The sequence below is a fragment of the Taudactylus pleione genome, unplaced genomic scaffold (assembly GCF_031769625.1).
Source record: "Taudactylus pleione unplaced genomic scaffold, aTauple2 ptg000247l, whole genome shotgun sequence".
Taxonomy (NCBI): domain Eukaryota; kingdom Metazoa; phylum Chordata; class Amphibia; order Anura; family Myobatrachidae; genus Taudactylus; species Taudactylus pleione.
This window is the reverse complement of record NW_028284649.1, coordinates 1,507,105-1,523,066: the sequence shown is the minus strand read 5'-3', so window position 1 is coordinate 1,523,066 and position 15,962 is coordinate 1,507,105. Positions and strand designations below refer to the sequence as shown.

Genomic DNA, 15,962 nt, shown 5'->3' with positions numbered 1-15,962 from the left:
ATCACGACTGCAGCACTGTACGCAGATCGGCCAATGGTGCGTGTACCGCGTATGCATCGCAGTGTGCGTGCGTGAGTTAGCATTGCGATCACCCGAGCAGAAAGAAAGCCATCGCAGATTGAGTGACTGGACGTCAGCGTCTGGGGGTGGTGACGGGAGTTATGGATGTGAGATAGCGGTAGTGGGCGTCGCTATGTTCGCTGTTTGACGGCTTTGCGATTGCAGTCATTTGCATATTTTCGCAGGAGTCCTGCGTGTGTAATTGCAGCCATGGATCGCAATAGCGATTTTTAATATTCAGGCCGTGTGTGTGTGTGTGTTTACAAACGGTGGGTCCTTCCAATTTTCAGGCTGCTCCCCAGGTATTCTCACCGGTTCCCAGAGAAATTAAAGACTGCTTACTCATGGATATTGGCTGTGCCCCTAAAATGCCTTCCTCCGCCACCATTTGGCTTACCGTCTAAGATTATTGAGCAGAAAACCCATCTTTCCTGCTTACAGGCCACTTTTAAGTCATTTTACAGCCATTCCCCTGTAAATGTAATATCAATATGCTGGTGTTTTATTGCTAATACACTGACACAGGGCAATGAATGGAGAGTTGGAACCATTGATTAGAGAGTGAATGATCGCTTCATTAACTTGGACATATCTGTGCTTTAGTAATTAACCTCCCTCCCCGAACCTCCTGGTTTAAAATCTGACTTTCTTTAATAATCATTTGGGTGACATTAAGGGTGACTCGGTGGTTACAATCCAGATCGTCTAGGTAAAGGGGTATTTAACATGCGTCATTCCAGCTGCTGTGACACTACAAGACCCAGCATGCCCTGACACATTTTTAAAATGCCCTATTAGCAAAACTGGCATGGCATGCTGGGATGTGTAGTTCCACAGGATGGCCGCTTGCTGAATACCCCTGATTTAGGTATTATGGCCAGTGTCTGCTCCTGCTGAATGTTATTGGACAGTAGATGGTGGATCTAGACACAACGTTTGAGGACTCATTATTGTGGTACGGGGAAATTGTTACATCTGATATATACTGTATAAATGATGTTTGATATTAATGTTGTGCTCTCGCTCGATACTGTAGAGCAGAGAAGTCTGGTGTTTCCCGTGCTAGGTAGAAATCCCCAGTCATTGTGTGTGAATGGGTGGGTGCTGTCGCCAGCCTGTCCCACCTCCCTGCAGACCCCTTTCCCACCTAACAATGAGCACATTCAGGCCCAGCTCGTGTTTTCAGTTATTAAGAAAACAGTCGCCTGTCTCCGCTCGTGACTTTAATCTTCAGAAGTCTGCGTTACCGGTCTGATGCCTTGTCCCCTCTGCTCTCCTGACCCACTTTCATTCTATTGTCCGGGAGGAGTGTGAAAAATGATCCTGGACACGGATCTGATCGGGGGCCCGGCCATCTCCGTATGTGTGTGTCTTAAAGATTTCCAGTAACAGTCAAACCTGCCTTAATAGAGAGAAATAATATATACGATTTTACAAAGAGCCAAGGAACCACTGACACTGAAATGACATATACAGATATGAGCCATGAAGATAAAATGGATTAAATTCCCCCCCCCTTCCAGTGTCTTGAAGGGGATCAATTACAGGTCATAAAGCTGAGAATACAGTAATGTAAGTGACCCAAGCATCTCCGGTCCCGAGTGGGGAGGGGCATAGCCTATCCTGCCCCTGTGAGGGGGGGAGGCATAGCCTGTCTTGCCCTGCAAGGGGGCTGGGAGACATAGCCTGTCCTGCCCTTGTAAGAGGTGAGGGGCATAGCCTGTCCTGCCGCAGCATAGGGGGGGGCATAGCCTATCCTGCCACTGCGTAGTGGGGGGGCATAGCCTGTTTTACCCTTGCGTGAGGGGGGGACCATAGCCAGTTTTGCCCCTGCGTGAGGGGAGGTGGGGCATAGCCTTTCCTGATACTGCAAAGGGTGGGGGGGGGCATAGCCTGTGCTGCCTCCATGAAATAGGGGGCATAGCCTGGTTTGATCCTGCAAAAGGGGGGGCATAGTCTGCCCTGCCCTTGCGCATGGCATTACTGAAAGGTTTACAGTCACTCTGTATTTGCTTGTGTAATGGAGTGATCGTGTATAAGGAGTTGTTTAAACATTCAACTTTTAACCCTCAGTATATGTGTATATTACTTACCCCCCTGGTGAGGACCAGCGACGTCCCCCACCTCGGCGGCATCCTTCGCGCTCTCGCTGGCAGTTTACAGCTCTTGGCGACGTGCTGTTGTGCCATGCGCATTTGCGATGGCCAAGTCTGCACATGACACTCAGACCCGGCAGTGCCAGGAAGACTTTGCTGAAGCCGGAAAGCCTGGTGCTGGATCCCCAATGCTGGCAGTGGGGTGTCTATAGCTGGCGTAAGCTATTACAGTGACAAACAGCGATAATCTTAGTTTACTTCTGTTTGTTAAATACTGAAAGGAGGACATAACCCCTATAGCGATTGCTAAAGGGGTTCTGTATCGTTAAATGGGACCCTTAGTCTAACTTCCCTAACATACAAGAGCACACACATACACACTAGAATTAATTTTTTCAGAATCCGATTAATCTATCAGGATGTTTTTGGATTGCTCTGGGTACTCCAGTTTTTTCAGCAAACATGAGAGAATATACACACTCCCGTACGCATAGCGCCTTGTTTACTGAATTTTAACTCGTGTCCTCAATGCTTTTAGGCAGTAATGCTAATCACTATGCCACCTTGTTGGCCATGTAGCAAATCTATCATTTGAATGTTAAGAAATTATTAGTTTTTTCCCATCTCTCAAATTGTTAGCCATGGCTCTACCCCTGAGATAACTATTGTATTGATTGTGCGTGCCCTCCTGCAACTTCTGCTATACTGTATATGTTATGAATGGCGTATAGTCGCTAATGAAAAATGATTGCTTTCCAATCTAGTCGTATGGTTCCCAAGCACAAACAGTTATTCTATGTAAAAAGTGTAACACAGTGGAAGTTTAACAATCAGAGTAAAATGCAATACTTACACAATAAGTACAGCCGATACATCCGCACGTGCACTGGTCCCAGTATACAGTCATTCAGTCCTGAAGTCTGCGGTCGCAAAGAAGATGTCCGTATACTGCAGCCAGTGCACAAGCCTATATACGGTACAGGTTACAGAGATAACAAAGGAGACAAGTTGACAGGTTCTCATTGGTTCTTGCTTCTGGTCATTGGTCAGTTCATATGGTGTCATCAGGGGTATGAATCAGTCTTCCAACGGTCACACTGTGTATCTTCCCGCCGAACAACTGGTTAAAACTGGCTACAACACTGTATACAAGTAATAACATTCTATTCAATAACTCTCTATCATCCATAACTAGCGGACACATGATGCGACTTCTTTGCCGATAGAAACGGATGTCTGCAAATAAACAGGGATTTAGTATCTTACCAAACATGACATGTCCACTGTATTCTGAACCTTAGATCTCTTTTACATCATATTTATTAACACATAATAACTCTAGTTATTATCTATAATGTGTGGGAACCGTTTTATATGTATGCGTTCGCATTTGTGCGTCTGTGTGTTGAATTCGCATAGCTGCGTCTGTGTATGTGTGTGTGGAATTCGCCCCGGCACGCAGTAGCATGCCAGTCACATTGCTATCAGACAAAGGACAATAGCATCGATAGATATTAATTGTCATACTGATCTCATCCAATCATCTGACTTCGACAAAGTATAGATTTTTTATTTTAGTATTCTGGATACACCTGTGCTTGCTATCCATGCCATTACATCATCTGGCAGAGGTGTATAATTTTGCTTCCCTGGAACAAAAAACTGCTATGTTCTCCACTCTTTTGGATAGGAAACGGTCGATTGGTCGAGAATATAATGATCGATATTCAGAACCTTGACCCCAGATGATCGATCCTGAATGTCGACAGTAAAAAAAAGAAAGTGATATAGTAAAACATAATTCTGTCTAAATGTATTTAGGTCGACAGGGTTAATTGGTCGACACAGTCAAAAAGGTCTACATTTGATATGTTGACGCATGTTTTTTTATGAATTTTAGGGTTAGAAATCGGCTAATATAAGATAAAAAAAACAAAACTATTTTTCTACGGTTATGTTCAATGTCGACCTTTATACTGCATCGACATAATAACCATGTCGATGTAAATCCATATTGGCAGAATGATGGTCAAACAAATGACAATGTCGACCTTTTAATTGTCTCCATTAAAAACCAGTCGACATGCTGGTGTCGACTTTCTGAATGTTGATTATTATTTTATTTTTTTAATACTGTCAACGTTTTGAAACACACCCGTTGGATACTGCAGAGAGCAGCTTTATGTCCTGTTCAAGGGCAAGGAAAATCTAAACGATGCTGGGTAATATAAAGACATTACTAAAAAGCACAGAATGATGCAAGTAAGAAAACAAACGTATTTGGTTACTTGAGGGTTATGTACAAGTCAGTAGATTAAAACCATCTGAAGGTAGAAAATACTAATTAACTGACGGCCAGTTTACAAATAGTAAGATTTCCTCTTATTTACCCAGCCCATTGTTATACTTTCAGGGTCAGGGCAGTTTGTAGCTCCATCCAGCGTGTAAGGGGTTAAATTGGCCATTTCCTATGTACAAAACGCATTTAGAATACACTAATGTAGCATCACAGTAAATAAACAGTCCCTCGCACACAGAATAACCCAAGGATGTGTCTTTAATTCCTTCCAAAAGCATAAAATCAAATTACATGTGAGAGGTAAAGAGGTTATCTCCCCGCGCTGTTTATTCCTATGTAGGAATCGGTGTGTTTTTGGTTTGGCGTCCTGTCAGTGGAGTCTTAATGTACAAAGTAAACAACCCAAAGTATGTTCAATTTCCGGAACCACAGAACAACAGATGCGGATAAACTGACAGCCGCATATCTCTCTATGTCCCCCTCGTATTTGTAAAACCGAAATGTATTCCTTATAGGGCTACTGAGGATTTAAGTGCATGCTCTATATTATCTATAGCAGTGATTGCCAAACTCGGTCCTCAAGGCACACTAATAGTCCTGGTTTTGGTGATATCCTTGCTAAAGCACAGATGGTCCAATCAAAAGAACTGAGGTACTAATTAAGTTGCTTGTGCTCAAGTATGGCTATCCTTAAAACCTGGACTGTTAGTGTGCCTTGAGGACCGTGGTTGGGAACCCTTGATCTATAGGAATATTAAATGATGAATTAACGGACTAGGAATCTTTGTTTTGCGGTTTTCACATTTTTCTTTTTTTTTTTTCAAGGTTTATAGATCTGTAAATTGCGAATATAGTTTTGGCCGGTTTGACCATAAACCGCACTGGAAATAATTATGCCTAGAAGGAACCTGAGTAGTTTTGTCCTCTGTGAATGAAACTCCTGACTAGTTTAATGTTCCATAATATATTGCGCTATACACTGAACGTAATAAACTTTACTTATTGAATCATTATTGGCTGAGGCAAAGAAAAGCATTCCGCTGGTTACACCTGTATACATTGGTACGTCACTTTAGTATTGTATTCTCTAATCCAGAGGTAGTGAGACGCTCCACCTGCTGTGGACTACACATCCCAGAATGCCCTGCCACAGTTTAGGTTGATCTAAATGCAAATCTGTTGCAGAGCCTGCTGGGATCATTAGTAAAAAATGTAAATTACCTCAAGTTGTCTACCCCCTGCTCTTATCTACAATAAACTGTTTAGTTTTCCTCTTCACTATGTAAAATAATAAATTATCCCATTGCTGACACATATGGGCCGATCCAGTTAGCCGCAGAAGCTGTCGGAACGCGTCCTGGTGGCTTCCGTGCATTACCATCAGCATTTATATTCTGCTTACAGCCTTCAAAAGTGCGAACAGTATCTGCCTACAGCGTAGAAAACTACGCAACGCGAGCTGCCGAAGGCTGCTTGCGGGAATTTTGATTCACCTCATATTGGCAGCTAGAGTATTTATTTTTGTTTGGGAGGATTACCCAGAGGAAGCCTTCAAAAGAACGGGGAGAACATACAAACTCCACACAGAACCAAAGACCTGAGTGCTGTGAGCCAGCAATGCTCGCCATTACAGCAACCTTGCTGTGATTCTTCCCTTTTGCCTGTGTCCTATAGTTGAACGTAGCAATGTGATAGCCTAACACTATGATGTGGATAGTCATTGCCCGGTACTAGGCATAATTAGGCAAATGACAGGTTTGAGGCTTCAGCTGCGATCACCTCACAACGGCATGCCCTGAAATGATGATCTTCCTGTAACTGGTAGGATTGGAGTTATTGTACGGTTCTCTGCCTGCCGACTCTCTGGAGCAGCTGTGTCAATCACAAGAGAACTTTGTGACTTGTTCTCCAGTGAACCTTGGCTAAGTCTCCTAAACCACATAGATTTCCAGTGTTGCGTCTTGTAAAGAGAGGGCCACAATGGCTCCGAAAATTAGGAAACCGCATTAGTATTATCCGAAGATTTGCTTTTCAGTGTTTGTTTCCCATTTTCTAAACTATTAGAGGCAGGAACCGAGCCAGAGGATCGTTAGCAGAGCATAGTCTGTTCCCAATTCCCTTTCCATCGGGAGGATTATCTTATTTCAAGGCTGGTAGTCATGGATGGTTGAGAAGGAATAACAGCACAGAGGCCGTACATCACCAGCCCTCTGCTTTCAATCAGTACAGGGTTTCTCTGCTTGGAGTATGTTTTGCTGCTCAAATTAACAGCCGCATACCACTAATATTGTTGTGCGGACACCGGTCACGTGACACCGAGCGAACGCCGCGAGTAACGTACGCCGTTATTTCCGATAGGAGGTTTCTTGCACGTTCATGCACTGTGAGAAATCTTACGTTGCCTCATTATATGAGGGCGCCCCAGGTCTTAGTATGGGATGGGTACAGGATGCCGGTGCTCTGGATTCCCGGTGTTCAAAATCCCAACGCCGGTTAGGATGCCAACACAAGTCGGTATGTTACACTAACCCTCCCTCCCTGGTGCCCCAACCTAGCCTCTCCCTAGTGCCTAACCCTATCCTCACTACTTACCTTCGGGATGCCGGTGCCGGGATTCTGGCAGGTGTCAGGATTTCGGTCCCGGTGTTCTAAGCGCTGGCATCCCCTGTGCCAGGATACTGAATGTATCATCTTAGTATATCCCTCATCACAGTTGTACTGAGGCAATTGTTTTGTGGGATGATCATGAGTAGGGCACAGTTGGCGTAGTGGTTACCATTATTGCCTCAGAGTCTTGAAGTCATGACTTTAATTCTTGACGATGTGTGGAGTTTGTATGTTCTCTCGTGTTCGGCTGCGTGGATTTCCTCCGGGTGCTCCGATTTCTGCTCACACTCTAAAAACATACTGGCAAGTTAATTAATTGGCTTCTGACCCTAGTTTGTGTGCCCATGTGGTAGGGGGACATAGATTAGGACAGGGGTTCCCAACCACAGTCCTCAAGGCACACTAACAGTCCAGGTTTTTAGGATAACCATACTTGAGCACAGGTGACTTAATTAGTATCTCAGTTATTTTGATTTAAACATCTGTGCTCAAGCCTGGATATCACTAAAACCAGGACTGTTAGTGTGCCTTGAGGACCGAGGTTGGGAATCACTGGATTAGGATGTGCATGACTGAAATATATTCTGCAATGCAATGCTATACAGGTCAGACTTCCTAGTGATTCTCATAGATATTCACAGGCCTCAAAATGGCCGCCAGGGAGCTCAGGCTAGACCCATACTATGCCACCCGTTCCTAATGATTTCATAGAATGCCTTCTCGTGTTCCTTGCTTCAGTCAACAAAATGGTTGCTCCGTGTATGTACCCTTTTAAAGTGTGCCTTTGGCCTAGGAAGTAAATCTCATTTATATAATCACGGGGCGTGCTGGGACTTGCTGTCGGCTAACTGTTGCTTCCCACTACTTCAGAGCAATGACAGTGGAATGCCTGTATTAGTGTTCATTCTAGCACCCTGCACCGGTCACACCCCGTGCAGTTCCTCTTTCCTGCCTGGGGTGTCGCTCTTTGCTCTGGTGCTTCTAGCACACTCAGCTGATGCAATAACCTGCTGAGATACGGACCAGAGTGTGTTAGAAGCACCATTGGGTATGCGGTCAGGAAGCCGGCGGTCGACATGCCGACCGCCGGCATCCTGACTGTGAAATCCCGGCATGGGACTAATGATAGGTGACGCCTATCATTATCCACCCTTCGAAATCCCGACTGAAGGTAAGCCGGGCGTTGGGAGTGGATTTAGGGTTAGGCACCCCCTCCACCCCATCCCCGGGAGGATTAGGGTTATGCTAGGGGAAGGGGGGTTAGTGTTAGCCACCCCCGGGGGGGGGGTTTAGGGATAGGTAACACCCTGGGAGGGTTAGGTTCGGGGTGCGGGGAGGGGGGGAAGGTTAGGTTTAGGTACCACTGGGGGGAGGTTAGGGTTAGGCACCCCTCCGGGAGGGTTAGGTTTAGGGTGCGGGGAGGGGGGGGTTAGTTTTAGGCACCCTTGGGGGGAGGTTAAGGTTAGGCACCCCTAAGGGAGGGTTAGGGTTATGGGGGGGGGGTTAGGGATAGTTAAAATACTTACTCTATCTGGATCTTCTGCCTTCCGGCGTCGGTATTACAGCCGCCGGGCTTATGTCCGGTGGTGTCTTACCGATTCCCACCATTGTAATATTATTTATAGATACAAAGGTTTTAACCGCCATGTTCCCTATTAGGGAAAGTCTGAATAGTATACAAAGTAAATACAGTGCAACAATAACAATCCAAGATCTAATATTTCATATAATAACAATTCATGCACTGATTACCCAAATAATGAGACCTGCCCCGTATCACCCCTAAATCCTGAGGTATTTTATTCTGCCTCACTCCAGCTAAAAGATTTACTGGTCGGGAAATTTGGACCTTTACAACCGACTTGACCCTAGATTTCAAAATTGTAATTTAGGGGATTTGTGGAATCTAAATTGGAGGCATTTTCTAATCCTCCGAAACATATTTGTGTCCCCTCCTGTTCTGTGTAAAACAAAGACTTGGCCTCTGTACCAGTGTTCGTTCTGCACTTATTCCTCCTGAAAAGGTTTCATTTTCCTGTAATCCGTGAACTGCTGTTGTCAGCTGCGGGAAGTGGCTTCCATTGCTATAAGCAGGTCAGAGAATGGGATGGGTATTACGGGTTATCTGTCTGGTCAGCAGTAAGAGGCTGACCTTAAGCTATTGCCTTATGAGAGCCTTATCTTCCCATGAGTCATGTTTTTTTTTATTCTTTATCGCTAGAAATTTGGAAGAGCCTCTGTGAAAAGAGAAACCAGAAGCCATTCACTGGATATGGGTTTTTTTTTTTTTTTTTTTTTTTGTCCTTTTGTAACAATTTTTGTGGTTTTTTTTTTTTTATTACTATTTATTTATTTATTTTTTAACTTCTATGATGGCAGAAAAATATACAGATACACAGTGCGAGGCTCTATAAGGTGTATTTTGTTACAGGCAGAAAATGATGCCGAACAGACTGTTGAGAGCCTAATGGTGCGTACACACTGGGCGATTTAAAGTGGACGACTTAACGATATTGTTATCGTTCAGTCGTCCACTTTATCGTCCATTTTTAACACAAAAACGATGAACGATAAAGACGACGCGCGTTCCCACGGGTCGTTCGTCATCATCGTTCATCGGGTTAACATGCAGGCCAACCTGAAGATGTCGTCAGGTTGCTGCATGTTATGGAATGGGGGAGAGAGCCCGGCGCTGAACGATATCGTTAATGATATCGTCCAGCGGGTGTGCTCAATTTCATGAACGACATTGAGCACACCCTGCCGGGGACACACTAGACGATATCGCTCAGGGAGCATATCGTTTAGTGTGTACGCACCATAATGCTGCTCATCCACTAGGCGATTATACCTAGAGATGGAGCGATAACGACGGTCGTTATCGCTCCATCGCTTGGTAATCGCCCGCAAATCGGGCAGTAAAAGGTTAAAAACGACCAGTGATGAGCGCGCCCGCTGGTCGTTTTTAACATCAATCATCGCCCGAACATGACGGTCAACCTGACGACCGCCGTCAGGTTGCCATGTTCGGGGATGATTGATCTGCATACACTGAACGTTCAGTGTATGCAGTTCACCCCGCGGGAGACGACGGCGTCATAATCGTGCCATCGTCCCCCGCGTTGTTAAATGGATGGGCAGCATATAGCGAGTTCTTTACGAAGCGCCTCGTTTAGGCTCATTTACATCTACCTGCCTAAAGACTGCTTAATATAGGTGCGTACACACTGGGCGATAAAGTGGACGACTGAACGATAACGATATCATTCAGTCGTTCACTATATCGTCCATTTTTTACACCAAAACGATGAACGATAATGACGATGCGCGTTCCCGTGGGTCGTTCGTCATTGTCGTTCATTGGGCAAACATTGTCAGGTTGCTGCATGTTGGGGAATGGGGAGAGAGCCCGGCGCTGAACGATATCGTTAATGATCTGATTCAGTGGGTGTGCTCAATGTCATGAACGACATTGAGTACACCCTGCTGGGGACACACTAGACGATATCGCTCAGGGAGCATATCGTCTAGTGTGTACGCACACGTTGGATGGTTCTTTTAATGGTTTTGTGTTCTTAAGTTTTATAGAACGCAGTTGGACTGACTCTTCATGATTTAGCGCACTCTACCAGTACAGTAATTTGTAGCCGTAAAATCACGACGCAGAATATTTTTGCACACATAACGTGAAGATTGCTAGTTTTCTGAACTCGAAAGGTAACTTTTTCCATCTCGCCTCTCATTAGTACATGTTGCTCTATTTTAAACTTCAGTTCATATTCTTCACAAAAAAAACGTAACCTTTTAATTTGTTCTTATATTGACTGCGCTTGCTACCAGAACTTTTATGGGGTGTTTTTTTTTTTTGCGCCCTCTCACGACCGATCTCCCGCCTAAAATGACGGGGTGTTATTCAATTGTTGTGGGAACCCTTTACCCTTAGTGCATGTTGTGCCCGATTGTACTGGGTTTAGACGCACAAAGCGGCTAAACTCATCTAAAGTTTTGGACGCACTGCCGGAACGCCAGCCGGATTTTTTTTTGTTGTTGCACATTTCTGCTCGTTGCCTCTGGAGGGTGCGAGCACAAATAAGGGGCCCGATCGACTAAATAATTGAATAGCTCCGTTGGGCGCCCCAAAAAACAATTAAATTCCCACCTTACTGTTCTTTTAAGGGTCTACCATAGTGATTCCTCTTTTAGCAAAGAAAAACGGTCACCCCTCTTAGGTTTCTAGAACTAGCTAGCTAACATTCACTCTACAGGGGGAGCGGTAAGTTGTACCCCCACTATGCTACTAGCTGTACTGGGCAGTGCCCCTGCTCCTCAGCACATGCCGTACACTTTATATATGAGCGCTGATTACTGGTATAAAATCCTCAGACGCAGATGATTGCACAGTGCTGTTTAGGCAAATGTTAGCATATTGATTGGGCCAAAACCTCTCCTGGTAACTGGTAGGGAGGGGTAAGCCCCCAATTTTCTGTAATGAGTATTTAGTTTCATATGTGACCCCCACATTCTTAGAGATAGACCCTCTTTGAATATATCTATATTTGGGCTGTCCTCTCTATCTGCACCTTTATTATCTTAGCAACCGTCTGCAGTTATGTACATATCTGTTTCCCGCACCTCATTGTCCCTCTTTTTTTTGCTGCTGACATTGTGCAATATATCTGTCTGAACAGGTGCACAGATCATTGATCTGATGATGCTGGTCATAGACGTAACGAAGGGAATGCAGACGCAGTCCGCCGAGTGCCTGGTTATCGGCCAGATCGCCTGCAGCAAGATGGTGGTGGTCTTAAACAAGGTCGACTTGTTGGCAGAAAACAAGAGGCAGGCGGCTATTGATAGGATGACCAAAAAGATGCTGAAGACAATAGAGAATACGAAGTAAGTTCACTAATGGAACATCTAGCAGTCATATGGTTGAAATAAAGCACATACCAATGCTGTGTGTGTTTTATATTTATTATTATTATTATTATTATTATTATTATTTTATTTTTGTGGTATGGAGCATAAATCATCCAAACATAGAATTCGTTATCTATTAAGAGAAGTTACAGCTCCGTTCCTCGGTGTCCGAGATTATTTATAGCCGATCTGTCACCTGAAGTGAGCGGAGGCAGCATTCTGTGGACTGAATCGATGTTCCTTAGAGCGCCGCCGTGACCTATGAGTTCAATAGGAACTAGTGATACTACTGAGGCAGGAGGCATTGTGTGTACCTCATGCCTCAGTAATGTGGCTAATTCCTGCTGAATGGCTAGACTGAGTATTCATTCAAAGAATGATGCCATCTACACTGCGTGGGAGACAAATGCTCTGCAAAAGTAGTTTTGTGACCTAGGGGTCTATTTACTAAGCAGTGTTAGGAGACAGAGTGAAAAGTGATAAGAAAGTGATTAGGTGCCAGCCAATCAGCTCCCAGCTGCCATCTCACAGGCTGTGTTTGAAAAATGACAGTTGGGAGCCGATTGGCTGGCACCTTATCACTTTCTTATCACTTTTCACTCTGTCTCCTAAAACTGTTTAGTAACTAGACCCCCTAGAACCGTACCTCCGTCCTACGCTGCATTCCTCCAGTGTGAGCTCTGTGCCATCTGATAAGGAGTGAGGGTCAGTGTGATCGTGCCCCCCACACATCATGCAGCTGCAGGAAGAGGAGACTGCTGCTGCGCTCGGCCGGTACCAGCCACCCTGGACGCATCGCAGCGCGTGCTGGGCTGGGGAGAGAGGCTACTGCCGCCGCTGACAAGAAGGGGGAGGGGGCGGCCGACCCAGGCCCCTCCAACAACAAGCCTGGGCCTAGGTAATTAGTACCTGCTCCCCAACCCACCGCCTGCGCCACTGGTTACATGACGCGTACGTGGGCGCTGGGCAAGACTGGAGAGCAGAAGTACGAAAGTACATGTTCTATGTTCCCTCTAGCCCTGCTCCTACACCCGCTTTTGTAAAGGGCCCCGGTGTACGGTTACTATGAGAGTGAATGCCTGTTTCCTCTGTTCCACTATCAAGAATACAGCGAAGAGGAGATATAAGGAATAACAGTACATGGCCTTACACTCTCCTCCAGCAATCAGACCGTAATACATGTGCTCCAGCCACGTGCCTCCGGTTACCGGCACAGGAAGTCTCTGGACGTCCGCTCAGTGCTCGTTATAGGCATGCAGAGGCTTAAGCTGGCCACACACTAGACCAACTTTCATCCAACCATCCAACTAGTTGATTGGTTGGAATGAAAATCTGGTAAGGAATGGGAATACATGATCAGCAATTTGCTCCTAAATGCCAGAAAACAGATGAAAATGGTCGTCAGACAAGTTTGTTAAATGTTTGATCTAAACAATTTGTTCAAACAACAGTTTTTGTCCATTTCCCGGCGTTTGGGAGCAAATTGCTGATTGTCATTTGCTTTCATTCCTTACCAGATTTTCATTCCAACCAATCAACAAGTTGGCTGGTTGGATGTAAGTTTGTCTAGTGTGTGGCCAGCTTTAAAGGTGGTCCTGTTCACCAACCAGCCCCTGTTTTTCCCTTTTCGGGGGGGGGGGGGGGGGGGGGGGGGTAAAGCTGCAGAATATGAGGGATATAAGGAACAGTGCTGATCACCAGTCTTGCTTTCCCCTGACTCAGTTGAGCAGTATATTATTGTATGTTAAAATGAATACACCTGTTTCAACATTAGTGCCCTCTTCCATGCAATGTTGGTTTTCCTGGTGTTTGGATTAGGTGTAATTGAATTTCCCCCAAGCTTCGTTGTTAATCTCTTTGACTCTCAGTATGAATGTTCCCAATCAGAGCCCCCGGCCAAGCAGATTACACTCGCTGGAAGTCACTGTAGTTGGTTTCCGGTAAAACTTCAATATGTACGAGAGGCTGAAGCCCATGAAGATTCTTCTGTAAGCCACCAATGTTCTGCTACTTCTGGGGCAGTAGAAACCTGACCTCTTACCAGGCGGGCATCGGAACAGTGAACTATGGGCGTGGTGTTTCCACAATGCAAACATTAATTCTATTAAATGACCTTTAAACCTGGAAATGTCCATTTCTTGAATGTGAAATGGAAACATGGAATGAACTGTTCACCTCTTACATCCAAAGCGGCAAGAGAGAGACTCTTGAATAAAGCTTCATAGATGCTTATTTACGCCAAACTCCAATAGCAATGCAGTTGTGTTTGCTATCATGTCAATAGCATGTCTGTTACCTAGTGGACAACAAGTCAGTAGCCCAAACTCCACTTCCGCAGAGCCCCAGAGTGATGCTTGAGATGTAAATGCTGAAACGTGGTTTCGTGGATGTCGGCTTTCTACAAAGGAATAGGACATATAACGTGGCCTAACGAATGCTTCAGTTATTAGAAATATACAATTAGATTAATTTGGATATTATGGCTTCTCAAGAACGCGGCAAACCATTCACTATAAACTACTTTTATTCTGACGTGGAAATAGTCATGGGAAGGGGGGTTATTTACATATTGTTGCTGCGTTTTAATTAAACGATCTGTTTTCTGCAGTCTTTGGAATTTGGGGGTTTTCAGATAAAGAGGCTTTTTGTATAATATAGAGCAACGTCCCTACATTACACAACAATACTTGATTTCCATATATACTTGCTCTGATAATATCTTCCCTTTTAGCAGAGGTTCCCAAGCTCCGCCATTACAGTCCAGACTTTAAGGATATCCATGATTGAGCACAGGTGACTTAATTAGCACCTCAGTCAATTTGATTTAACCATCTGGACTCAAGCATATGGATATCCTTAAGACCTGGACTGTCATGGCACAGTTTGGGAAACTCTACCTATATTAGGAATGTTTAACCGTTCACCTTAATTAGTTAATAAATAAACAGAGTGACCAAATGGTAATGTATAAGATATTTTTACAGACTAGATTTATTCCCCCCCCCCCCCTATTTTCTAGTTTTCTGAGCTCCCTGGGTAACTGAATTCAGCGTTACAGATCCAATACCTCTCTTGCCTTGTTTTGTATGTGTATTTGTTACAATATAATATGTTTATTGATCCCTATTTGATGCTCCCTATGTACCACTTGCATTTCCATTGTGTTCTCCAAGTACGGGAGACCCATGTAAAACTCTATGTACTGTACTGTAATACCTCTCTCTGCGTTCTAGATTCCACGGGTCTCCGATTATCTCTGTGGCTGCAAAACCCGGGGGCCCAGAAGCCCCGGAGTCCGTCACCGCTCAGGGGGTCTCTGAACTCATTGAGGTGGGTATTGGAATATATATATATATATATATATATATTTTTATTGTATTTGTCAGTCAACTTTTTTTTAACATTAGTGCCCATGCCTGATCAACCATTAGGCTGCAGCCTAGGGCACCAGGACGTGAGGGGGGCGCCATGCAGGGCACCAGGACGTGAGGGGAGCGCCATGCAGGGCACCAGGACGTGACGGGGTGCCATGCAGTTGGCTGGCAGGGAATAAAATAAAGGCCTAAGTCATTCCTAGACTAAGCAGTGTTAGGAGAAGTGAAAAGTGATTAGGTGCCAGCCAATCAACTCCCAAGTGTCATTTTTCAAACACAGCCTGTGACATGGCAGTTAGGAGCTGATTGGCTGGTATTTTATCTCCGTTCACTATATCTCTATCCAGGGCTTAGTACATAGACCTGTATGTTTGAAAAATGGCAGTTAGGAGCTGATTGGTTGGTACTTTATTTCTCTCCAAGGCTGAGTACATTAATAACTGAGTAATGTGGACAATCTATAGTCCAATTCTATCTGGCGGGCGATTTCTTACACTTTATATCATAATTATACATTGACACCTCTCTCCCCGCCGCCTCGGGTGATCAAATGGCAAGCACTTTGTGGTGCGAGGCACCTCGGACCTGAGCAGGGCCGTCCATGCA

General features: G+C 44.8%; 1 protein-coding gene across 2 annotated transcripts in view; it reads left to right on the top strand.

The window, feature by feature from the left end:
• EEFSEC (eukaryotic elongation factor, selenocysteine-tRNA specific) overlaps positions 1-15,962 on the top strand; it is a 175,338-nt gene that overhangs the window by 28,972 nt on the left and 130,404 nt on the right. For both annotated transcript variants that reach the window (XM_088479854.1, XM_088479853.1), the window contains exons 2-3: positions 11,751-11,958; positions 15,216-15,312. In XM_088479854.1, the coding sequence (XP_088335980.1) occupies positions 11,751-11,958; positions 15,216-15,312 (305 nt within the window). The remainder of the gene's footprint in view (positions 1-11,750; positions 11,959-15,215; positions 15,313-15,962) is intronic.